The 27599-nt window shown below is 31.9% G+C and overlaps 3 protein-coding genes across 3 annotated transcripts; all 3 read left to right on the top strand.

Annotated features, from left to right (window-relative positions):
- The first annotated feature begins 2345 nt into the window (after positions 1–2345).
- Positions 2346–5566, top strand: LOC100785934 (receptor-like protein EIX2). Its single transcript, XM_003535532.4, has 2 exons — positions 2346–5167; positions 5352–5566. Exon 1 carries the CDS (start codon positions 2439–2441, stop codon positions 5136–5138), a length of 2700 nt encoding a protein of 899 aa, XP_003535580.2. The 5' UTR covers positions 2346–2438; the 3' UTR covers positions 5139–5167; positions 5352–5566.
- Positions 5567–16422: 10856 nt separating this feature from the next.
- On the top strand, positions 16423–19683 carry LOC102667809 (receptor-like protein EIX2). The gene is made up of 2 exons (XM_006589448.4): positions 16423–19226; positions 19412–19683. The coding sequence occupies exon 1, from the start codon at positions 16501–16503 to the stop codon at positions 19195–19197; it is 2697 nt and encodes an 898-aa protein (XP_006589511.1). The 5' UTR covers positions 16423–16500; the 3' UTR covers positions 19198–19226; positions 19412–19683.
- Positions 19684–24903: 5220 nt separating this feature from the next.
- LOC100786447 (receptor-like protein EIX2) lies at positions 24904–26982 on the top strand. The gene has a single exon (XM_003535533.1). The coding sequence runs from the start codon at positions 24904–24906 to the stop codon at positions 26980–26982; it is 2079 nt and encodes a 692-aa protein (XP_003535581.1).
- The last annotated feature ends 617 nt before the right edge of the window (positions 26983–27599 follow it).

A 27599-nucleotide genomic window follows, 5' to 3' on the forward strand; every position in this document is an offset into this window, starting at 1 on the left:
ATCACGCAATCTTGGTCTCCCAGTCCAGAATTAGACGTTGACGGTCACATGTCACGTTTTTATTGAATCATGTCTGTCACGTGTCACGTTTTGATTGGTCAATAACAACAACAATACATTTCATTTTTCATGGAATTGACATCCAATTAAAACATGACGCGTGATAGTCATTCTCCAATTGGAGAATGTGACACGTGACATACAACATTCCTTTGTAACAGTAATGTTCAATCCTAGACCGGTGACCAAGATTTTGGATAAAATAGGAGGACAAAATTAGTAAATAATTTTAAAGGAGGATCAAGATTCAAATTAAAGACAAATAAGGGGACCAAAAATATAATTTTACCTATTTTTTATCTTCATTAATGTATGATATTCATTTTTATCACAATAACAATTTTCAATACAATCAAAAAATAATTGTATTAACATCTATAATAGTGGAAAATATAATTTACATCAGCTACAGCTAGCAGCCTAGCACAGTATTCAGCATATATGTGCGTCGACCTGGTCTTTCTTGCTTTGGCCAGAGGGGCAGAGGGCAGAGACGCGCATTCCCATAATTTTGAATTTTTTGATACTTACTGATCGCCATTGACTTAGTAACTCAATTATTTGTCAAAAGAAGAAATGAAAAAAGTAGTCATTTTTTTGTGTGCGCGTGTCTGAAAGAGAATAAATCAGTATTGCTTTTGAATTGGAAAATAAAACCCACAAATTTTACCGGATTTTGATGACCTTCTTCATGTGCCGAGGAAATTATATTAGGGGTATTTGCAATTCGAGGTGGATGAATTTTGAGGAAAATTAAAAGCATTCAATTTAATCACAAAAAATATTGCCTTTTAAATCGGATTGGTTATTTCGATTTTTATCTTTTTATTTTTTATTTTTTTATAAGCGACAACAGTACTTTATTGACAATCAACAAACATAAGAATTTTCATTAATTAAAATAAGAAGAAAGTCCCAAACCAATTCATAAACAAAATTGTGACTTTTTTATACTATTTAAGAGACCTTTTTTTCCGTCTAGACCGGCTTGAACCCAAGATTTTTTGTTAAATAGAAAACAATCTTACATAAATTAATTCATGGATTTGATGGATTTATTATTATTATTATTATTATTATTATTATTATTATTATTATTATTATTATTATTATTATTATTATTTAAGAGACTACACTTATTAAATAAAAGGTCAAATACATAGTAAATAAAAATTCATTTTCATAATAAAACTGCCTGATGTAAATTCATATTTTTACAGGACCATTTTGGGAAAGTTCTAATGTTCTATCGTGACTCCTGTAGGTATATTAATAAAATAGGTGGATCACAATTCGGAATTTGAAATACAGATGCAACAGGGGATATTCAGGAAATTTCCCATATTTTTCAACCCAATAAATAAAAAACTTTACTAAATTAATCTTTGTTTTTTTAATCAGTCCCCAAGTATTAAGTTAATGATTTTACTACCTAAATAATTAATTTGTTGATATTAAGAGAATTGTTTGAATATTATTTGAATTTAATATTTGAAAAAAAAAACTCAGGACAGATTTCATTTAACTTTCGATTGAATTTCAAATTAATCAAAATTTTTCTTTTTCCTGATGATGATTAAGAAAAAAAAATGTATTTATTTTTTTCTTCTGATGATAGAGCAGTTTCTATGTCACAAATCTTGATCTCAAAATAATCAAGTTTTCATTAAGCAATGACTTTACAAAATGACATTTATGATTTTTTTTTTGTTTTTATGCAAAATGACAATAAAATATAAAACAAAATAGACTAAAATGACATTAAGCAATGACTTTACAAAATGACATTTATGATTTATGACTTTTTGTAAAGCAGATTAGGAATAGACTAAAGATGGTCCTTTTACTTTCACATTTGAGAAAATTTTAACTTAAATTAAAAAATATAAGTTGATTGTCAGTTTTTAAGAGCTCCTTTTAAATTAAAATTGTTTGATAATTTAAAAAAGTAATTTTATTTAGAACTAATTATCTCTTTGGCAATGATGGAGAGAATCAATTTTATCTCACGGTGAACCTCAATTAAAAATATGAAGAATAAAATTGCACAAACAGGGATCAAAATTATATCTAAGTGAGTTTTTTTTAATTCTAGTAACTGATTCAAACTTTCAAGCGCACTGCATGCGCCTTTGCATTATTCCACGAAGACAATGAGAAGTGGGAACTAAATACAGATTTTCCACAATGTCCACTCGCGTCAATGGAAGACTGACATCAAAACAGGACTTAATTAATCACAATTAGAAGTTTTTGCAATGTATTATTTTCCAGTGTCCACTCGCGTCAATGGAAGACTGACTTCAGCCATGCATATAAATAGCTGCAGTGGATAGTATCTCTTCCCACCATCAACACATCTTCTTGCTTAATTAATCATGGATGCCTCTCCCTCAAGTATGAAACTTCTTAAATTCCTTTTACTTTGCTTGCTATGTACAATCTTGTTCAACTCTGTCATGTGCAGTTCCAAGATTCATTGCAACGAGAAGGACATGAACACACTCCTACGCTTTAAAACAGGAGTCACAGATCCTTCAGGTGTGCTCTCCTCATGGTTTCCAAAATTAGATTGTTGTCAATGGACTGGAGTCAAGTGTGATAACATCACTGGAAGAGTTACACATCTTAATCTCCCTTGTCACACAACTCAACCTAAAATTGTTGCTTTGGATGAGAAGGATGACAAATCACACTGCCTAACTGGCGAATTCAGCCTTACTTTACTTGAACTTGAATTTTTGAGCTACTTGAATTTCAGCAACAATGACTTCAAGTCTATCCAATACAATTCAATGGGTGGTAAAAAATGTGATCACTTGTCAAGAGGTAACCTTCCTCATCTTTGTCGAAACTCCACCAACCTCCATTATCTTGATTTATCATTCAATTATGATCTTCTTGTCGATAATCTCCATTGGATTTCCCGTCTTTCCTCATTGCAATATCTTAACCTTGACGGTGTCCATCTTCACAAGGAAATTGATTGGCTTCAATCAGTCACCATGCTCCCTTCACTTTTAGAGTTGCACTTGCAGAGGTGTCAACTTGAAAACATCTATCCATTTCTTCATTATGCTAATTTTACTTCACTTCGAGTTCTAAATCTTGCTGACAATGATTTTCTATCAGAGTTGCCTATTTGGTTATTCAATCTTAGTTGTGACATCTCTTATATTGAGCTTAGCAAAAATCAGATACATAGCCAACTACCCAAAACATTGCCAAATCTTAGAAGTATTAAGTCCTTGTTTTTGTCTAAGAATCATCTCAAAGGACCCATTCCAAATTGGTTAGGACAACTTGAACAACTAGAAGAACTTGATTTTTCTCAAAATTTTTTATCCGGTCCAATCCCCACAAGTTTGGGAAATTTATCTTCTTTGACAACTTTGGTACTCGATTCAAATGAGTTGAATGGAAATCTTCCAGACAATCTCAGGAATCTCTTCAACTTGGAAACACTTTCAATTTCAAAAAATTCCTTGACTGGAATTGTGTCTGAAAGAAATTTACTTTCTTTTTCAAAATTGAGATGGTTTAAGATGAGTTCCCCTGGCCTGATCTTTGATTTTGATCCTGAATGGGTCCCTCCTTTTCAACTTCAACTTCTTGAATTGGGCTATGTGAGAGACAAACTTCCTGCATGGCTATTCACACAGAGTTCTCTAAAATATCTAACCATTGTAGATTCAACTGCTTCATTTGAACCTCTTGACAAGTTTTGGAACTTTGCTACTCAACTTAAATTTTTCTTTCTGGTAAACAACACTATCAACGGGGACATATCAAATGTGTTGCTGAGTTCGGAATGTGTTTGGTTAGTTTCCAATAATTTAAGAGGTGGGATGCCTCGTATATCACCAGATGTGGTTGTTTTAACTTTATATAATAATTCATTGTCTGGATCCATTTCTCCTCTCTTGTGTGACAATAGGATAGATAAAAGCAATTTAGTGCATTTGGACATGGGTTATAACCATTTAACGGGAGAACTCACAGATTGTTGGAATGATTGGAAATCGCTGGTTCATATTGATTTAAGTTACAACAACCTAACAGGAAAGATTCCTCACTCAATGGGCTCCTTGTCTAATCTTCGTTTTCTGTATCTGGAAAGCAACAAGTTCTTTGGAAAGGTACCTTTTTCACTAAATAACTGCAAGAATCTTTGGGTACTTGATCTTGGTCACAATAATCTTTCTGGAGTTATACCAAACTGGTTGGGTCAGAGTGTGAGAGGTGTTAAATTGAGATCCAATCAATTCAGTGGAAACATTCCCACACAGCTATGCCAACTTGGTTCCTTAATGGTGATGGATTTTGCAAGCAATAGATTATCAGGACCAATACCTAATTGCTTACATAACTTCACAGCCATGCTTTTTAGTAATGCTTCAACCCTTAAAGTCGGCTATATGGTTCACTTACCAGGTTTGCCAATTATCATAACATGTAGTATTACGATGCTTATAAAAGGGAACGAGTTAGAATATTTTAATTTAATGAATGTGATTGATCTCTCAAATAACATCTTGTCTGGAAGTGTGCCTTTAGAGATATATATGCTCACTGGACTACAGTCCTTGAATTTGTCCCATAATCAATTACTGGGAACAATACCACAAGAGATTGGCAACTTGGAACTATTAGAATCCATTGATCTCTCAAGAAATCAATTCTCGGGAGAAATTCCAGAGTCCATGGCTGACTTGCATTATCTTTCGGTCTTGAATCTGTCATTCAACAATTTTGTGGGGAAAATCCCAACAGGGACCCAACTTGGTTCCACAAACCTTAGCTATATCGGCAATCCTCACCTTTGTGGAGCTCCACTTACAAAGATATGCCCACAAGATGAAAAGTCCAACAACACAAAACATGCAGGAGAAGAAGATGATGATGATAAATCTGAACTATACTCCTGGTTCTATATGGGCCTGGGAATTGGATTTGCCGTGGGATTTTTGGGAGTTTTGGGCGCCATTTTCTTCAACCGGAGATGCAGGCATGCTTATTTTCGATTTCTGCACCGAGTGTATGACTTTGTGATCCAAAAGATGAACTCCATCTATTGAAATCTTAAGTAATTGCAACTGTGGCAGTGGTACGTAAAGGATCTAATTTATTCAGATATAAAGTAAATCAAATTTATATACATCTTTTGATTAAATTCAAATATACGATATATTCACTCTCTGAAAATTAAGTATTTTAATTTTTACCCTCTTTGATCCAACATACTCATAACACACATATATAATAACTCTAGGTTGCATTGTACTCTGCAGGTTCTTGATGTCCATGCTTCTACACGTTACTTGATACAGACTTTTTTGACAGAGGCCCAATGTGTTATTCGGACTATAGAAATAAAATTGTGACTTGTACGTTCAAGCTTTTATGAAGTTACTTAATATATACTTATAGCAAAAGCTTCTATTTGCTCTATGGGATTTGTGTTTTGTAAAGTGTGAACAGTTTGTAATGTTTTTTATAATATTATGTAGACTTTTTTGAAGATACGGTTTAAGGATATTCAAAAAGAAAGTTGGAATTAATAGTCATTCTCTATTTGTAACTTCATTTCCCTCTTTCCATTTTTCATTTGCAGCGTATGATTATTTAACAATAACCTTATGGTAGCTTTAAGAGATGGGTTGAGAGTGGAGTAAAATAAAATAGGATTTCACATTTGATACATTAAATATTTGAACCCTAGTCATTCAAATTTTTGAAGTGGAGTAAATGTACATGTGATCATAGGATGGGCCTTAGGTCCAAAAGAAATCAAATTAAGCACTCCAAAGATTAATTTTATTGGATAGAGTTAGGTTATTTTAATCATATGATATTTTGTTTTTTTTTGTATTTTCTTTTTACTCTCTAGAGTATGGCACTTGTAGGGTCTTTATTTAGTTGTTGACAACAATTAGGTTATATAAGTGTAAGTATTTCTCCTAGCCTATGAAGATGAATGAAAAATCAGAATTAATGTTCCTTTTATCTTCATAATAGCCCACTTTAATGACAGACTCTTAGTGTGTGTGTGTGTATATAGAGCAGTAGCTTTTAGTAACAATACACAGTTGCTTCTCTTTTCTTCCTAACAAAATCCTTCGTAAATACGTGGAGCTGGTTGCTTATTCTCTAAGGTGCTATAATATGGTAGAGTGCATTAAGAAATGATTCTTTGGAGGAGAATTAAACCTGTGAATCTCTGATATTGTTCCTTATATGCTGGCCTTTTTGCACTACTTTCGGCCTATCTAATTTGGACTAAGGTGAGGTTTTTATATGCTGTCCATGTGGTTCATGTCATAAATTGGCAGGAAGAAAAATTTGTACATACATATATAGGTTCTTCAACATGTTTTAGAAGTGGGATGTAGGTGGATCTGTCAATGACTCAATGAGCCTTGGATGCTCTCTCTATCTTTTCAATCTGCTTCATGTTTGTTACAGGTGTGTTATATATACAGCATGGAGGATTTTTGCAGCATTCTTCTTGAGGAATGCTTATGCAGGCGCCATCATTTATGTTGGCCATTATGTTTTGTATATACTTTAGTTGGTGGGGTCTGGGGTCTTTTGCTTTCTTTGTTCTAGTTTTGCAGAAACATTGTATCGGACTTATTATTGCTGGAGAATGGCATTTCTTGTGGTACGGTTAAGTTTTTTTTTCCTTTCTTTCTAGCTTATGAAATTCTCTTGTCTATAAAAAAAATCCTTCACATATATTTTGAAGTCAGAAACCTTCCCTACATTAAATTAAACATCATTTTTTTCCGCCAAAATTCTATGTATGATACAAAACTTTAACCTTAAAAATGTGAGTAATTCATTATTATTTATTCAGCTAAAACTATTATTTAACCCAATATGAGTGCAAGTCTTCCAAAGTTGAATGGTGTAATAATTAATAAAGTGACATGACTCATCTAATATTTAAACTATAGAACCTATCACACCTCATGCATCCATTTCTTCTGTACACCCATATTGTTTCTATTTCATTTAAATAATTAAAAGGTGATTCTAAATCCATCTCAATTATTATTTATAAATTTTAATTTTAAAAATGAAATAAATTACTTATATTTTTTGTTTCTTGTGACTTTATACCCACAAGACTCGTGTTATGCTCTAAGGGATTTGTGTTTTGTGAACAGTTTGTAATTTTTTAACCCATAACTTCTCATCCCTCAATTTTTCTTCACTAGACCAACCTTATAATTTCATGTTCTTTTTAATACTATGTAGTAGAATATTTTAAAGTTAGTCGTAGGACACACACATAGAAGCTTTTAGTGGCCATTCTTGTGGTCGTTAAAATGGCCAGAAAAAGTAATTCTTCCAATTGCGTCTTTCATCCGTTTGCTGACCTTTGTCTATTTCTGTTAGAAGATACTAAGATAACAATCCTTATGCAACTAGCTTCTGTATTTTTTTTCAAAACAAAATGAATTCTATTACTAAACAAGAGTGAAATACATCCATTGTTCATCATAAGGTCTAAATACATGAACCCCCCACAGTAAAGGCACATAGTCAAAACACACCAAACGAACCAAAATCCTAATTATGCCCAGTATAATCTATTTCGTTGAACACCAGTCAAATAGGTATATTGGGAGGATCATCCTAACATATCAATAAGACGAAACTTTTAAAAAATCAAATAGGTAATTTTGGATTATATTTATTTAGGGAAAATAAGCCAGGATGACCTTTTAAATTCTCCTCTACAATTTCAACAACACGATCCAGAGATTCTGGATTATGATGGGAGAAGACTTGTTAGATTCCTTCTACTGATATGAGCTGCTCGTGATCAGGAAGAATAACATCGTTGTTGATATATAACATCAATGTTCCACAATATAACGGCCACGAGCAGCTTCTGCAAGAGAAATTTCTTGGGTGGCAATAAGATCATTTCCATCACGAGTGAAGACACTGATTTTTTTCATCGATGATATGAAAACAAGGTCTGTAGGGGACACCGATCTTTGTACCTTTTTTCCAACCAGGCTTCACATTAATTGTCAACATCTCTTCCACCTGCATACTTTTGCTGCAACCACATGGAAGTAAGCACAACACGCTATATAACTCCCTCCAGAGTGCAGAACAACTTGCACTCAATGGGAGTAACCTTCTTGCTCCCAAACATGGCATCATCGCTTCCCCCTCAAATTGGTCATATAGATAGCTATCGCTCGAGGATCACTCAACACCTACCGCATAAAATTGAATATCATATTAATTAAAATTTCAAAAAGGTGGAATTTAGCCTCGGAGAGTTCTTTGAATTTGAATTCGGCTTCCTCTATGTTGTTTGGGTTTTTGTGGGTTGCCATTCCATGACGAGCTTCCAGTATGCCCTCTTCAAATCGCCCTTGTTGGCTTTCCGATTAACCGTCCGGACCTTGTAATAGTCAGGATCGTCCATGTTCTCTCACTGCTTCAAATTAATTCTTCTTCTCCCTCGGAGGTTCATGGGTGCTCCGGAGACGTGTTTTGATGTAGTTCGTGTGTACTCTTTCAGTTTTTTTTTTTTTTTTTTATGATTAGAAATTAAATATGATATTATGAGGTTTATAACATTCACTCATATCCTATCTAACTAACTAAACTAGACATTTTTATTACTCTTTCAGTTCTAAATATACAAGTCACTTTTTTTTTATTAAGAAAAAAATACCATTTATAAAAAAAAAGTTCATTTTTTTAAGAAAAAAAGTTTCCTTTTTATATGTAAAATAAATACTTACCTCAATAATGCTTGATTACAACTAGTATATAGTAACTAAGGTGATTTTTTTTACAAGAGTAAATAAGGCGATTATAACGATGATATATTAAATCGTTAAATATTATAAAGATTTAGATTTTATGATAAAAAATATTAGCTTTAATGGTTTATTTTACTATCTAACTTTCATAATTTCATTCATTTTATAATTTAATTTTTTTATAAAAAAAAATTTACTACTGCGACTTGATTGGCTGCTCACAAAAAACGTGGTTCCATTTCAAATCACCACCAGCAACATGAAAGGACATAATACCTTGAACTAAGCTGAAGCAAGGATGATGGTGAGAATGGCAACCATTGCTCAACAAGTTATATTAATTGCAAGGCTAGCTAAAGTATTCAACATGTTAATCGCAATTCGAGGGATTTGACTCAATACCTTCCTCATGCAATTTTTTTGCATTGCTTTTTCCTTTCGGGGAGGGGATTCTTTCTTCACAAGGATTTCTCCTCTTTTTTTCACACAAAAAAGGGGATTTAATTAATTTGTACATAAAAATGTGAGGTGTTCACAAATTATTTCTGAAAAATGAAATTCAAATTTAGTTTGAAATCATTCATGCGTTCACCTCGATCTATATAATGGTTAGGGTATTCCTTAACCAATCTACTAATTACAAACAACAAAATTAAATATTAAAAGTTAGAAATAAAGAAATGATAAAAAAACATACGTTTTATTGTATTGAATTGTTTTTCGGATCATAATTCTAAATTAAGTTGAGTAGTCTGTTAGTAGAGTATTCTGTATGAAGTTAGTTAGTTAATTTGGACATGAAATTAGTAAGTTTGAGATGTGATTGTCTTGTTGAAAACTGTTTGATAAGACTAACAAAATTGTAAAGAGCAGAATGCATGAGTACCAGCATCTGAAAGCCAACCTCATAACAGAATACTCAGCTAACATAATAAAATATTCAACTAACTTTTACATTCTCTAATACAAAGGCTCAAATCTTAACACACTCTTCACTCATGATGAGAGAAAGGGAGCCATTAGCACTACTCGCATGTACCCCCTTCAGCTGGTGGTTCTCTTTGTTGGCTCCTTAGGCGTGCTTTGATCTTCTCTTGTTGTTGGCATGGTTCCTTAGCCGGATCCTTTACTATATAATTGTTCCAGTATGACCCACATAATAACTTGAGCATCAGTAGTAGGAGCACCAGCCGAGGAGCCAGCAACAAAACTACGACCAAGTACGGGCACTGTGGGGGAGAGACACCAGGTTGAGTAGTACCAGCCGAGGAGTCAGCAACAATAGTATATGAGAGTAGCCGAGTAGGGCTAACGACTCTCCTTCTCTCATATCATCATCATGAGTGAAGAGTGTGTTAATATTTGGAAGGGTATGAGGCAGTGGTATATCAGCTGCTTACATCATGTAGTTGGCAGGGTTTTGGATGCTGTTAGTGGTACCGAGGACAAAATGCTATTTGTAATTTTGGTATGGTTTGGTCACAACTTGTGGACAAAATGCTATTACTTATGATTTACAAATGCATGTGTTTTGCATCTAAAAAAAAAAGCTTTTTGGTCACCCTAAAAAGGGTTAATTGATAAATATGGGTAATTTTTCATTCATAATACTTTCAATAATTTTAAATATCATTTAACTATTTCGATCCTTTAATTAAATGTTTAATCAATTATCTCAATGCTTTAATCCTTTTATAGTCTATAATCCTTAGAATGATTCAATCCAATCCAAGGGACTCAGAACCCTAAAAAAAAAACAGCGAAGTACTTATCTACCTTAACTAAAAACCAAGAACAGGATCTCATTCAATAAGTGATAAAAGGTTATTAATTGCTTGGAGGTAGGGATGTGATACGCGCGTTATCGCACGAGAGGAGCTTATGATCTAATTTATATCGAATTCAAGTCGATTTAGGAAATAAATTAGGTTAATTTTTTAATAAAGCCTCATCTTATATTTAAAAGTTTTTAATAGCATCTTATATATAAAAGTTGTCAAGTGAGTTCTTAAATGAATTAGTTTATATTAAAAAGTATTATTAAATAAGATATAAATATTACAAAATTTAATATATTGTGCACACACAGATATAGTCTCATAATTTATATTTTTTTCATTATTATTTCAATTATCATTTATTTATTTTATATTTAATTATATATTTTATAAAAATTGATCAAGTGAGTGAATGATAAAGTAGTAAATTAAAAATGTTTTAATGAATAGGTAATGAATATTCTTTAACCATATAAAGTTAATTAATAACTAAATTATATATTTTAACATAAAGTATAATGTAATATTCACATTTCTTACAAGAGGGTAAAATAATTAACCTTAACGATATTAAGTTAAATGGACTAAATTGTATATTGTAACATTAATATGTTGTTGGCTGGAGTGGTGTAAAACCATGAATATTTCACATCAATAATATGGTAACAAAATAAAAAATTTATATTTTAACATGAGAGAAAAATAGTGTAATATTTATATCTCACATAGGAATAGAGTGTAATTTATTCTTATTAAAATGACATAAATATAGTGATATGTTAATTTATCTATTTATATTGTTCATGATTATCTATTTATCTATATATTAAAAAATATCATCTAAATAACTTGTAGTATTGTATTTTTTTTATTAATATTTTATAGTAAAAGTATAGAGAATCTTTTTTAAAAAAATATATACTTGTCCTCTAGACAAAAAGTATAAAATTAAAAAATATCAAATAAAAGTAAATCAAAAGAGAAAAAAAAACTATACATTAATAGTATAAAAAAATTTTATATTATCATTCCATCATAAATCATCATTTATGATAAATTTTTTTATTTTTATAAAATTATCTTAAAATTCGTATTAATTATCTTTTTTTTTCTATGATATTCCGGTGTAGAGTCTTTGGTTCTTAGGAGTAAGGGTGTCAACCTGTTGGAATGCTTTTTTCGATCTTCTTACCCTTCCACATCACTTTTGCCTAAAATAAATAAATTAAAACTACTATTTAACCAAAAATATGGTCATCAATGTCTTGCTTTTCTTTTTCTTCTATGATTTTGAATCCTTAAGAAAAATTATAAAGGAGGTGTGAAAAGGATGTAGGGAGTCGCAAGTTAAGAGTATTTTTGATACATGACAAGTTAAGTATGTTTGAGAGTGATATTTTAAAAGGGAAAAAAAGAAAAGGAGGATAATTTATTTTATTAAGATAATCATATAATATTTGGATTAATAAACCAAAGATTAAGATATTAAATTTATGCTAACCTATTATTTTATTTCTTTATTTTTAACAAATAATTTAAATATATTTTTAGTCTCTCCAAATCTTTCAAGTTTCTTTTTTTTTTCTTCCATCAAGTTAATTAATTAATCGTTGGGCGTTGACCTGCTCAACATATCAGCAACTGCCACGTAAATTAGTAAGGTGATGATGATGTTTGTCGCATAATTAAATTATTATTATTAAATTATTTGACTGCAGCTGCAAAATTTCAAGTTGCGAAAAACACCAAAATCTCCATTGTGGGAGGTATTTCACCCAAAACACCATTATGAGACAAAGAGAGAACCAGGTTTCATTGAAATCAAACCATATTATATTGAGAGTTGAGACAATCTAAATTAATCTTATAATAATATTAACCGTGGGTATAAATTCTCTTAAAAAAACCGTGGGTATAAATTTGATAATGCATAACAAAAACTATTTTAAAAAATTAGCATTAGCAAAACATCAACATTGTGCAGATAATAATTTGGCACACGCATCCACAGAAAGTCAAAGCTAGCACTGGTTTAGTAATAAACTGTGCGATTTTCAGTAGTTTCCTTAACGATGCATGGTATCTGCTTTTGATTTTGACGTACGTGTTCCAAGTCCTACCTCGGTGTTTGAGTGGTGGCTTTGAAATATTAATTTAATAAATATTTTATTGATAAAAAATAATTTAAATATGCTGCAGACACCTCATCTCATTGTTGATCGCTAAGCCGCATCAATATATTGATTAAAAGTTACATCTACTAGTTAAACATCATAAAATCTATTAACGTACTCAAAATTTAAAAAAAAAAACTAACCAGAACTAAATAAAAAATATTAATGGTGAATGCCTAATATATGTTGTAATTTTGTGACAATTCTTATTGGGTTTATGCTTTTTATTTTTAAACATTTTTCGAATTTCATTTTTAATTCATAAAAAAAATGACCGGTCTCTTTTTCCCTATATTTTTCTTCTATTAACATTTTCGGTCCCTACGCTACAATCAAATATCATTATTCGATCAGTGATAATGAACGACCACAATAACATTAACATGAGTTTAAAAAAATCAATTATCATGCAATTTTTTTTTCTTATTTAATTTCTTCATTCTCTGTTTCATTGAAGTCAAATATTCCTAAAATCTAGCTAGGTAAAAAATATCCCTAAAGTCTATTTCATTTCTCACTTATTTTATCTATCCTATTTCTCTTCTTTTTTTTTTTTTTTTGCATTTTCATCCGCTTATTTTATTTTATTTCTTTTTTTTATATCAAATATCCATGCAATTTCGTGGAAATTAAGTGTTATGAAGGAAAAGTCAGCGCTCTTATTTTATAGCAAAAATCACCGAAGGTTTCTCCAATGAACTATATATCAACCCTTGCAGTTGCTCTGTCATGCATGTAGACCAATTCTGTATATAGAGTCATAGACGACTTTGAAATTAAAAGACATAATTTCTAATAAACGTGTAGGAGTTATATATATCACTTTCTTGAGTATCAAAAGTCATGGTTTTATTCAGATGAAACATGGGATATTCAGGAAAATTACCGCCTTTTGCAACCCAATTAATAAACCAAAGCTTCACCAAAGTAGTCTTTATGTTTTTCATTAGTTCTCATTCCAAAGTTTTAAACTAAATTTCAGCTCGCTTGTCTCAACGTCAAAATAATCACAAATTGGTTTCTGATTTTACAGAATGACATATACGTCTTTTTCTGTGTAAAAGCATCAAGAAAAATTAAATTAAATGCAAATGAGTGACTTTTTGTAAGGTTGGAGATTAATGGAAGATTTTTAAAAATTAGGAACTAAAATATCCAACCCATACAATTTTGAGACAAATTAGGAGTCTACTCTTTAAACCCTACTACATGTGCACTGCATGTGCCCTTGCACCCCATCACGAACACCATTGGAATTAATTTTTACGAAGTCCACATTTATATATGGACGACTTAGTTGAATACAAGAGTATAAATACTTGTAGTGGATTCTATCTATACCTTCCCATCATCAACACATCTTCTTGCGTTATCATGGGTGCCTCTCCGCGAGGCAAGCTTCGCAGACGGAGTGTCCACATGATAAGACACGAGGAATTGCGTCGCGCTCGTCGAAGGATTGAAGAAATACCGGGCACTCCGGCGACTCCATCGCCGGCGGTGATAACCAGAGCAAGTAACTAAGGTCGAGGCAACACCCAAACAAATGACTCTCAAACGGCGTCGTTTGTTAAGCAGAGGAAGAGAGAGTAAGGGGATTGAAGGATACTGAAGCCAGGGAAGAAGAGGGTCCTTGTCACATGGATGCTTGCATACATAAAGACTTGTGATAGACATATGACATATGACCAAAGAAAAAATTAAACTTTAACCATAAAAACTTATTTGTATAACAGATATAAACACTATTTTTTACATTTTAATAAGATAGAGATTATTTTTTATATTTTAATAAAATAAAGACTAATTTACAAAACGATTAAGAACCAAAATGCTTATTCACTCTTTAATTATTTGTCAAAAGAAGAAATGAAATAGTTATTTTTTGTGTCCGAGTGTCTGAGAGAGAATACATCAGCATTGCTTTTGAATTGGAAAATAAAACCCACGAATTCTACCGGATTTTGTGACCTTCTTGATGTGCCGAGGAAATTATACTCGGGGTATTTGCAATTCGAGGTGGATGAATTTTGAGGAAAAGTAAAAACATTCAATTTAATCATAAAAAAATATTGCCGTTTAAATCGGATTGGTTATTTCGATTTTTATCTTTTTTTTATAAGCGACAACAGTACTTTATTGACAATCAACCAACATATGAATTTTCATTAATTAAAATAAGAAGAAAGTCCCAAACCAATTCATAAAGAAATTGACTTTTTTATACTATTTAAGAGACCTTTTTTCCCGTCTAGACCGGCTTGAACCCAAGATTTTTTTGTTAAATAGAAAATAATCTTACATCAATTAATTCATGGATTTGATGGATTTTTAATTATTATTATTATTATTATTTAAGAGACTACACTTATTAAATAAAAGGTCAAATACATAGTAAATAAAAATTCATTTTCATAATAAAACTGTCTGATGTAAATTCATAATTTTACAGGACCATTTTGGGAAAGTTCTAATGTTCTATCGTGACTCCTGTAGATATATTAATGAAATAGGTGGATCACAATTCGGAATTTGAAATACAGATGCACCAGGGGATATTCAGGAAATTTTCCATATTTTTCAACCCAATAAATAAAAAAACTTTACTAAATTAATCTTTGTTTTTTTTAATCAGTCCCCAAGTATTAAGTTAATGATTTTACTACCTAAATAATTAATTTGTTGATATTAAGAGAATTGTTTAAATATTATTTGAATTTAATATTTGAAAAAAAAAACTCAGGACAGATTTCATTTAACTTTCGATTGAATTTCAAATTAATCAAAATCTTTTCTTTTTCCTGATGATGATTAAGAAAAAAAAATGTATTTATTTTTTTCTTCTGATGATAGAGCAGTTTCTATGTCACAAATCTTGATCTCAAAATAATCAAGTTTTCATTAAGCAATGACTTTACAAAATGACATTTATGATTTTTTTTTTTTGTTTTTATGCAAAATGACAATAAAATATAAAACAAAATAGAATAAAATGACATTAAGCAATGACTTTACAAAATGACATTTATGATTTATGACTTTTTGTAAAGCAGATTAATCAAGTTTTCATTAAGCAATGACTTTACAAAATGACATTTATGATTTTTTTTTGTTTTTATGCAAAATGACAATAAAATATAAAACAAAATAGACTAAAATGACATTAAGCAATGACTTTACAAAATGACATTTATGATTTATGACTTTTTGTAAACCAGATTAGGAATAGACTAAAGATGGTCCTTTTACTTTCACATTTGAGAAAATTTTAACTTAAATTAAAAAATATAAGTTGATTGTCAGTTTTTAAGAGCTCCTTTTAAATTAAAATTGTTTGATAATTTAAAAAATTAATTTTATTTAGAACTAATTATCTCTTTGGCAATGATGGAGAGAATCAATTTTATCACAGGGTGAACCTCAATTAAAAATATGAAGAATAAAATTGCACAAACAGGGATCAAAATTATATCTAAGTGAGTTTTTTTTAATTCTAGTAACTGATTCAAACTTTCAAGCGCACTGCATGCGCCTTTGCATTATTCCACGAAGACAATGAGAAGTGGGAACTAAATACAGATTTTCCACAATGTCCACTCGCGTCAATGGAAGACTGACTTCAGCCTTATAAATAGCTGCAGTGGATAGTATCTCTTCCCACCATCAACACATCTTCTTGCTTAATTAATCATGGATGCCTCTCCCTCAAGTATGAAACTTCTTAAATTCCTTTTACTTTGCTTGCTATGTACAATGTTGTTCTACTCTGTCATGTGCAGTTCCAAGATTCATTGCAATGAGAAGGACATGAACACACTCCTACGCTTCAAAACAGGAGTCACAGATCCTTCAGGTGTGCTCTCCTCATGGTTTCCAAAATTAGATTGTTGTCAATGGACTGGAGTCAAGTGTGATAACATCACTGGAAGAGTTACACATCTTAATCTCCCTTGTCACACAACTCAACCTAAAGTTGTTGCTTTGGATGAGAAGGATGACAAATCACACTGCCTAACTGGTGAATTCAGCCTAACTTTACTTGAACTTGAATTTTTGTGGTACTTGGATTTTAGCAACAATGACTTCAAGTCTATCCAATACAATTCAATGGGTAGTCAAAAATGTGATCAGTTGTCAAGAGGTAACCTTCCTCATCTTTGTCGGAACTCCACCAACCTCCGTTTACTTGATTTGTCATTGAATTATGATCTTCTTGTCGATAATCTCCATTGGATTTCCCGTCTTTCCTCATTGCAATATCTTAGCCTTGAAGGTGTCCATCTTCACAAGGAAATTGATTGGCTTCAATCAGTCACCATGCTCCCTTCACTTATAGAGTTTCACTTGCAGAGGTGTCAACTTGAAAACATCTATCCATTTCTTCAGTATGCTAATTTTACCTCACTTCAAGCTCTAAATCTGTCTGGCAATGATTTTGAATCTGAGTTGCCTAGTTGGTTATTCAATCTTAGTTGTGACATCTCTTATATTGACCTTAGCCAAAATAAGATACATAGCCAACTACCTAAAACATTGCCAAATCTTAGAAGAGTTAAGTTCTTGATTTTATCTCAAAATTATCTCAAAGGACCCATTCCAAATTGGTTAGGACAACTTGAACAACTACAAGAACTTGATCTTTCTGATAATTTTTTTTCTGGTCCAATCCCTGCAAGTTTGGGAAATTTATCTTCTTTGACAGATTTGGCACTCGATTCAAATGAGTTGAATGGAAATCTTCCAGACAATCTCGGGAATCTCTTCAACTTGGAAACACTTTCAATTTTAAAAAATTCCTTGACTGGAATTGTGTCTGAAAGAAATTTACTTTCTTTTTCAAAATTGAGATGGTTTGCCATGAGTTCCCCTGGCCTGATCTTTGATTTTGATCCTGAATGGATCCCTCCTTTTCAACTTCAACATCTTACATTGGGCTATGTGAGAGACAAACTTCCTGCATGGCTATTCACACAGAGTTCTCTAGAATATCTAATCATTGAAGATTCAACTGCTTCATTTGAACCTCTTGACAAGTTTTGGAACTTTGCTACTCAACTTAAATTTTTCTTTCTGGTAAACAACACTATCAACGGGGACATATCAAATGTGTTGCTGAGTTCGGAACGTGTTTGGTTAGTTTCCAATAATTTAAGAGGTGGGATGCCTCGTATATCACCAGATGTGGTTGTTTTAACTTTATATAATAATTCATTGTCTGGATCCATTTCTCCTCTCTTGTGTGACAATAGGATAGATAAAAGCAATTTAGTGCATTTGGACATGGGTTATAACCATTTAACGGGAGAACTCACAGATTGTTGGAATGATTGGAAATCGCTGGTTCATATTGATTTAAGTTACAACAACCTAACAGGAAAGATTCCTCACTCAATGGGCTCCTTGTCTAATCTTCGTTTTCTGTATCTGGAAAGCAACAAGTTCTTTGGAGAGGTATCTTCACTAAATAACTGCAAGAATCTTTGGATACTTGATCTTGGTCACAATAATCTTTCTGGAGTTATACCAAACTGGTTGGGTCAGAGTGTGAGAGGTCTTAAATTGAGATCCAATCAATTCAGTGGCAACATTCCCACACAGCTATGCCAACTTGGTTCCTTAATGGTGATGGATTTTGCAGGCAATAGATTATCAGGACCAATACCTAATTGCTTACATAACTTCACAGCCATGCTTTTTAGTAATGCTTCAACCCTTAAAGTCGGCTATATAGTTCACTTACCAGGTTTTCCAGTAATCATGACAGCTAGTATTACGATACTTATAAAAGGGAACGAGTTAGAATATTTTAATTTAATGAATGTGATTGATCTCTCAAATAACATCTTGTCTGGAAGTGTGCCTTTAGAGATATATATGCTCACTGGACTACAGTCCTTGAATTTGTCCCATAATCAATTACTGGGAACAATACCACAAGAGATTGGCAACTTGGAAGCATTAGAGTCCATTGATCTCTCAAGAAATCAATTCTCGGGAGAAATTCCAGAGTCCATGGCTGTCTTGCATTATCTTTCGGTCTTGAATCTGTCATTCAACAATTTTGTGGGGAAAATCCCAACAGGGACCCAACTTGGTTCCACAAACCTTAGCTATATCGGCAATCCTCTCCTCTGTGGAGCTCCACTTACAAAGATATGCCCACAAGATGAAAAGTCCAACAACACAAAACATGCAGGAGAAGAAGATGATGATGATAAATCTGAACTATACTCCTGGTTCTATATGGGCCTGGGAATTGGATTTGCCGTGGGATTTTTGGGAGTTTTGGGCGCCATTTTCTTCAACCAGAGATGCAGGCATGCTTATTTTCGATTTCTGCACCGAATGTATGACTTTGTGATCCAAAAGATGAACTCCATCTATTGAAATCTTAAGTAATTGCAACTGTGGCAGTGGTACGTAAAGGATCTAATTTATTCAGATATAAACTAAATCAAGTTTATATACATCTTTTGTTTAAATTCAAATATACTATATATTCACTCTCTGAAACGTAAGTATTTTAATTTTTACTCTCTTTGATCCAACATACTCACATAACACACATATATAATAACTCTAGTTGCATTGTACTCTGCAGGTTCTTGATGTCCGTGCTTCTACACGTTACTTGATACAGACGTTTTTGAAAGAGGCCACAATATTGTGTTATTCGGAATATAGAAATAAAATTGTGACTTGTACGTTCAAGCTTTTATGAAGTTACTTAATACTTATGGCTAAAGCTTCTATTTGCTCTTTGGAATTTGTGTTTTGTAAAGTGTGAACAGTTTGTAATGTTTTTTATAATATTATGTAGACTATTTTGAAGATACGGTTTAAGGATATTCAAAAAGAAAGTTGGAATAGTCATTCTCTATTTGTAACTTCATTTCCCTCTTTCCATTTTTCATTTGCAGCGTATGATTATTTAACAATAACCTTATGGTAGCTTTAAGAGATTGGTTGAGAGTTGAGTAAAGTAAAATAGGATTTCACATTTGATACATTAAATATTTGGACCCTAGTCATTCAAATTTTTGAAGTGGAGTAAATGTACATATGATCATAGGATGGGCCTTAGGTCCAAAAGAAATAAAATTAAGCAGTCCAAAGATTAATTATATTGGATAGAGTTAGGTTATTTTAATCATATGATATTTTGTTATTTTTGTATTTTCTTTTTATTCTCTAGAGTATGACACTTGTAGGGTCATTATTTAGTTGCTGACAACAATTAGGTTATATAAGTGTACGTATTTCTCCTAGCCTATGAAGATGAATGAAAAATCAGAATTAATGTTCCTTTTATCTTCATAATAGCTCTCTTTAATGACAGACTCTTAGTGTGTGTATACATATAGCAGTAGCTTTTAGTAACAATACACAGTTGCTTCTCTTTTCTTCCTAACAAAATCCTTCGTAAATACGTGGAGCTGGTTGCTTATTCTCTAAGGTGCTATAATATGGTAGAGTGCATTAAGAAATGATTCTTTGGAGGAGAATTAAACCTCTGAATCTCTGATATTGTTCCTTATATGCTGGTCTTTTTCCACTACTTTCGGCCTATCTAATTTGAACTAAGGTGAGTTTTTTATATGCTGCCCATGTGGTTCATGTCATAAATTGGCAGGAGAAAAATTTGTACATATATATATAGGTTCTTCAACATGTTTTGGAAGTGGCATGTAGGTGGATCTGTCAATGACTCAATGAGCCTTGGATGCTCTCTATCTTTTCAATCTGCTTCATGTGTGTTACTGTTGTGTTATATATATATACAACATGGAGGATTTTTGCAGCATTGTTCTTGAGGAATGCTTATGCAGCCGCCATCATTTATGTTGGCCATTATGTTTTGTAGGCTTTATACTTTAGTTGATGGGGTCTCTGGGCTCTTTTGCTTTCTTTGTTCTAGTTTTGCATAAACATTGTATCGGACTTATTATTGCTGGACAGTGGCATTTCTTGTGGTACGGTTAAGTTTTTTTTTTCTTTCTTTCTTGCTTATGAAATTCTCTCTGTCTATAAAAAAAAATCCTTCACATATATATTGAAGTCAGAAACCTTCCCTACATTAAATTAAACATCATTTAACCAAATAGAAAACTTTAACCTTAAAAATGTGAGTAATTCATTATTATTTATTCAGCTAAAACTATTATTTAATCAAATATGAGTGCAAAATATATAGTTGTCCTCTAGACAAAAAGTATAAAATTAAAAAATATATATCAAATAAAAGTAAATTAAAAAAAAAGAAAAAACACTGTACATTGATAATATAAAATAATTTTATATTATCATTTCATCATAAATTATCATTTATGATAAATTTATTTATTTTTATAAAATTATATTAAAATTCATATTAATTGTCTTTTTTTACTATGATATTCCGGTGTAGAGTTTTTGGTTCTTAGGAGTAAGGGTATCAACCTGTTGGAATGCTTTTTTCGATCTTCTTACCCTTCCACGAACATCACTTTTGCCTAAAATAAATAAATTAAAACTACTATTTAACCAAAAATATGGTCATCAATGTCTTGCTTTTCCTTTTCTTCTATGATTTTGAATCCTTAAGAAAAATTATAAAGGATAAAGGTGTGAAAAGGAAATAGGGAGTCGCAAGTTAAGAGTATTTAATTTTGTTACATGACAAGTTAAGTATGTTTGAGAGTGATATTTTAAAAGGGAAAAAAAGAAAAGGAGGATAATTTATTTTATTAAGATAATCATATAATATTTGGATTAATAAACAAAAGATTAAGATTTTAAATTTATGCTAACCTATTATTATATTTCTTTATTTTTAACAAATAATTTAAATATACTTTTAGTCTCTCCAAATCTTTCAAGTTTCTTTATTTATTTTTTCTTCCATCAAGTTAATTAATTAATCGTTGGGCGTTGACGTGCTCAACATATCAGCAACTGTCACGTAAATTAGTAAGGTGATGATGATGTTTGTCGCATAATTAAATTATTATTTTTAAATTATTTGACTGCAGCTGCAAAATTTCAAGTTGCGAAAAACACCAAAATCTCCATTGTGGGAGGTATTTCACCCAAAACACCATTATGAGACAAAGAGAGAACCAGGTTTCATTGAAATCAAACCATATTATATTGAGAGTTGAGACAATCTAAATTAATCTTATAATAATATTAGCCGTGTGTATAAATTCTCTTTAAAAAACCGTGGGTATAAATTTGATAATGCATAACAAAAACTATTTTAAAAAATTAGCATTAGCAAAACATCAACATTGTGCAGATAATAATTTGGCACACGCATCCACAGAAAGTCAAAGCTAGCACTGGTTTAGTAATAAACTGTGCGATTTTCAGTAGTTTCCTTAACGATGCATGGTATCTGCTTTTGATTTTGACGTACGTGTTCCAAGTCCTACCCCGGTGTTTGAGTGGTGGCTTTGAAATATTAATTTAATAAATATTTCATTGATAAAAAATAATTTAAATATGCTGCAGACACCTCATCTCATTGTTGATCGCTAAGCCGCATCAATATATTGATTAAAAGTTACATCTACTAGTTAAACATCATAAAATCTATTAACGTACTCAAAATTTTAAAAAAAACTAACCGGAACTAAATAAAAAATATTAATGGTGAATGCCTAATATATGTTGTAATTTTGTGACAATTCTTATTGGGTTTATGCTTTTTATTTTTAAACATTTTTCGAATTTCATTTTTAATTCATAAAAAATATGACCGGTCTCTTTTTCCCTATATTTTTCTTCTATTAGCATTTTCGGTCCCTACGCTACAATCAAATATCATTATTCGATCAGTGATAATGAACGACCACAATAACATTAACATGAGTTTAAAAAAATCAATTATCATGCAATTTTTTTTTCTTATTTAATTTCTTCATTCTCTGTTTCATTGAAGTCAAATATTCCTAAAATCTAGCTAGGTAAAAAATATCCCTAAAGTCTATTTCATTTCTCACTTATTTTATCTATCCTATTTCTCTCTTTTTTTTTTTTGCATTTTCATCCTCTTATTTTATTTTATTTCTTTTTTTTTATCAAATATACTGTAAATTTGATTCATAATCAAATAAAAAAGGAAAATTTGACCCAGAAAAAACAATAATCTCTCTCGTAATATACACTGTGGATTAACAAATGAATGTGACAGATAGGGGTAGGTCTCTCTTTGATCAACCAGCTGACTTATGATTAAAAAATAATACCTAATTATCATTACAGTAACTCAACTTGGGAAGAAAAATATATATATCCTGTGAATGGTACAAAATTACAATGGAACTTCCTTAATTGTAAAAGTTATAAATATATTAGCGTTGTCATGCATATAGACAACTTTGAAATTAAAATATACATCAAAATAGCAAACGTTAATCTCAGTACCAAATGGACGTTATTCCATGCAATTTCGAGGAAAGAGTGTTATGAAGGAAAAGTCAGCGCTCTTTTTTTTTTTAAACCAAAAATCACCGAAGGTTTCTCCAATGAACTATCCACCCTTGCAGTTGTCATGCATGTAGACCAATTCTGTATATAGAGTCATAGAGACGACTTTGAAATTAAAAGTCATAATTTCTAATAAACGTGTAGGAATTATATATATCACTTTCGTGAGTATCAAAAGTCATGGTTTTATTTATTTACCCTAAAGAAAAGTGATGGGCTTATTTGGAAAATAATCACGTGGGAGAGTTTTTTCCTGTGAACTTTCTTAGACTATATTTGGTGTAACTTGCAGGAAACTAATTTATAGTTTAAAATTAAAATTAATTAAAAGTTGAAAAACTATCGATAAATATATATATAATAAAATAATTTCTCACAAAAAAAAGTATATCATAATGTAAAGATAAATAAGTTTAAAATCATTAGCCTTTACAAACATATTCTAAAAAAGAATCATTTACTGTATATATCAGACTTTGAAGAATACAGATGAAACATGGGATATTTAGGAAAATTAGCGCCTTTTTCAACCCAATTAATAAACCAAAGCTTCACCAAAGTAGTCTTTATGTTTTTCATTAGTTCCCATTCCATTCTCAAGTTTTAAACTAAATTTCACCTCGCTTGTCTCAACGTTAAAATAATCACAAATTGGTTTCTGAATTTACAAAATGACATATACGTCGTTTTCTGTGTAAAAGCATCAAGAAAAATTAAATTAAATGCAAATGAGTGACTTTTTGTAAGGTTGGAGATTAGTGGAAGATTTTTAAAAATAAGGAACTAAAATATCCAACCCATACAATCTTGAGACAAATTAGGAGTCTACTCTTTAAACCCTGCTGCATGTGCACTGCATGTGCCCTTGCACCCCATCACGAACACCATTGGAATTAATTTTTAGGAAGTCCACATTTATATATGGAAGACTTAGTTGAATACAAGAATATAAATACTTGCAGTGGATTCTATCTATATCTTCCCATCATCAACACATCTTCTTGCGTTATCATGGGTGCCTCTCCACTGGGTATTAAACCCCTTTTACTTTCCTTATTATTATGTGCATTCATGTGTAGCAGTTTGAAGATTCATTGCAACGAGAAGGACATGAACAAACTCCTACGCTTCAAAAAAGGAGTCAGAGATCCTTCAGGCATGCTCTCCTCATGGCTCCCAAAATTAGATTGTTGTCGATGGACAGGAGTCAAGTGTGATAATATCACTGGCAGAGTTACACAGCTTAGTCTCCCATGTCACACAACTCAACCTGAAGTTGTTGCTTATCAAGAGAAAGACGACAAATCACACTGCCTAACAGGTGAATTCAGCCTTACCTTGCTGGAACTTGAATTTTTGAGCTACTTGGATTTCAGCAACAATGACTTCAAGTCTATCCAATACAGTCCAATGGGTAGCCACAAATGTGATGATGACTTGTCATGAGGTAACCTTCCCCATCTGTGTGGAAACTCCACCAACCTCCATTATCTTGATTTGTCACATAATTATGATCTGCTTGTCTATAATCTCCATTGGGTTTCCCGTCTTTCCTCATTGAAATATCTTAACCTTGGAGGTGTTCACCTTCCCAAGGAAATTGATTGGCTTCAATCAGTCACCATGCTCCCTTCTCTTTTAGAGTTAACCTTGGAGAATTGTCAACTTGAAAACATCTATCCATTTCTTCAGTATGCTAATTTTACTTCACTCCAAGTTTTAAATCTAGCTGGAAATGATTTTGTATCTGAGTTGCCTAGTTGGTTATTCAATCTTAGTTGTGACATCTCTCACATTGACCTTAGCCAAAATCGCATAAATAGCCAACTCCCTGAAAGATTTCCAAATTTTAGAAGTATTCAAACGTTGTTTTTATCTGATAATTATCTCAAAGGACCTATTCCAAATTGGCTTGGACAACTTGAAGAACTAAAAGAACTTGATCTTTCTCATAATTCTTTTTCTGGTCCAATCCCAGAAGGCTTGGGAAATCTATCATCCTTGATTAATCTGATACTTGAGTCAAATGAGTTGAATGGCAATCTTCCAGACAATCTCGGGCATCTCTTCAACTTGGAAACACTTGCAGTTTCAAAAAATTCCTTGACTGGAATTGTGTCTGAAAGAAATTTACGTTCATTAACAAATTTGAAGAGCTTTTCCTTGGGTTCACCTGCTCTGGTCTATGATTTTGATCCTGAATGGGTCCCTCCTTTTCAACTTGTAAGTATTTCATTGGGCTATGTGAGAGACAAACTTCCGGCATGGCTATTCACACAGAGTTCTCTAACTGATCTAAAGATTTTAGACTCAACTGCTTCATTTGAACCTCTTGACAAGTTTTGGAACTTTGCTACTCAACTTGAATATTTCGTTTTGGTAAACAACACAATCAATGGAGACATATCAAATGTGTTGCTAAGCTCAAAATTGGTTTGGTTAGATTCCAATAATTTAAGAGGTGGCATGCCTCGTATATCACCAGAAGTGCGTGTTTTGCGTATATATAATAACTCATTGTCTGGATCTATTTCTCCTCTCTTGTGTGACAACATGAAAAATAAAAGCAATTTAGTGTACTTGGGGATGGGTTATAATCATTTTTCTGGAGAACTCACAGATTGTTGGAATAATTGGAAATCATTGGTTCTTATTGATTTTGGATACAACAACCTAACAGGCAACATTCCTCACTCCATGGGCTCCTTGTCTAACCTTCGTTTTGTATATCTGGAAAGCAACAAGTTATTTGGGGAGGTACCTTTTTCACTAAAAAATTGCCAGAATCTTTGGATACTTGATATTGGTGACAATAATCTTTCTGGAGTTATACCAAGCTGGTGGGGTCAGAGTGTGAGAGGTCTTAAATTGAGATCCAATCAATTCAGTGGCAACATTCCCACACAGCTATGCCAACTTGGTTCCTTAATGGTGATGGATTTTGCAAGCAATAGATTATCAGGACCAATACCTAATTGCTTACATAACTTCACAGCCATGCTTTTTAGTAATGCTTCAACTTATAAAGTTGGCTTTACTGTTCAATCACCAGATTTCTCGGTAAGCATTGCATGTGGTATAAGGATGTTTATAAAAGGCAAAGAATTAAATCGTGTTTATTTGATGAATGACATTGATCTCTCGAATAACAACTTGTCTGGAAGTGTGCCTTTGGAGATTTATATGCTGACTGGATTACAATCCTTGAATTTGTCCCATAATCAATTAATGGGAACAATACCACAAGAGATAGGCAACTTGAAACAATTGGAGGCCATTGATCTCTCAAGAAATCAATTCTCGGGAGAAATTCCTGTGTCCTTGTCTGCCTTGCATTACCTTTCAGTCTTGAATTTGTCGTTCAACAATTTAATGGGCAAAATCCCATCAGGGACCCAACTTGGTTCAACAGACCTTAGCTATATTGGCAATTCTGACCTCTGTGGACCTCCGCTTACAAAGATATGCCCACAAGATGAAAAATCTCACAATATTACAAAACCCGTGAGAGAAGAAGATGATGATGATGATAAATCTGAAGTATATTCCTGGTTCTACATGGGCATGGGAATTGGATTTGCTGTAGGATTTTGGGGAGTTTTTGGAACCATTTTGTTCAACAGGAGATGTAGGCATGTTTATTTTAGATTTCTGCACCGAATGTACGACTTTGTGATTCGAAAGATGACCTCCATCTACTGAAATCTAAGAAATTGCAAATGTGGTACATACACCATCAACTTTTATATTTAATATATATATAATCATTTAAAATATCAGTAAATATAAATAAATTTACAATATAAGATTTCGTGCATACAAATGTTTGGATTATTTGAAATTTATCCTTACATGTATACAAATTGAGCCTGAGATAGAAATTTGTGAGTTATATTCAAACTCAAAAATAAATAACTCGATATTTATGCTTATATATATACTGACTCTGTGTATACTGCTAGTCCTTGATGTCCATGCTTCGACAAGTTACTTCACACAGAGCTTATTGCAAGAGGCTGCGAGATTCATTTGGTGTCCAAGATATATAAATAAAAAATGTGACTATAAGTCTAGGTTTTTATGAAGCTAGCTACTTAGCCTATTGCAAACGTTTTAATTTGTTCCATGGTATTTGTGTTGTGTGAACAGTTTGTAATGTTTCTTCATAATATTGTGTAAAATGAGATTAATGCCTTTATATATTCAGTGTAAAAGTGCTTTAAAAAGTTTGAAATGTTTTTTCATAATATTGTGTAAAATATATTTGAACATGCTTTTAGAATATTAAAAAAAGTTTAAATGGTTGTTCTCTATTTCTT

This window comes from Glycine max, chromosome 10 (assembly GCF_000004515.6).
Source record: "Glycine max cultivar Williams 82 chromosome 10, Glycine_max_v4.0, whole genome shotgun sequence".
In the NCBI taxonomy this organism is placed as follows: Eukaryota; Viridiplantae; Streptophyta; class Magnoliopsida; order Fabales; family Fabaceae; genus Glycine; species Glycine max.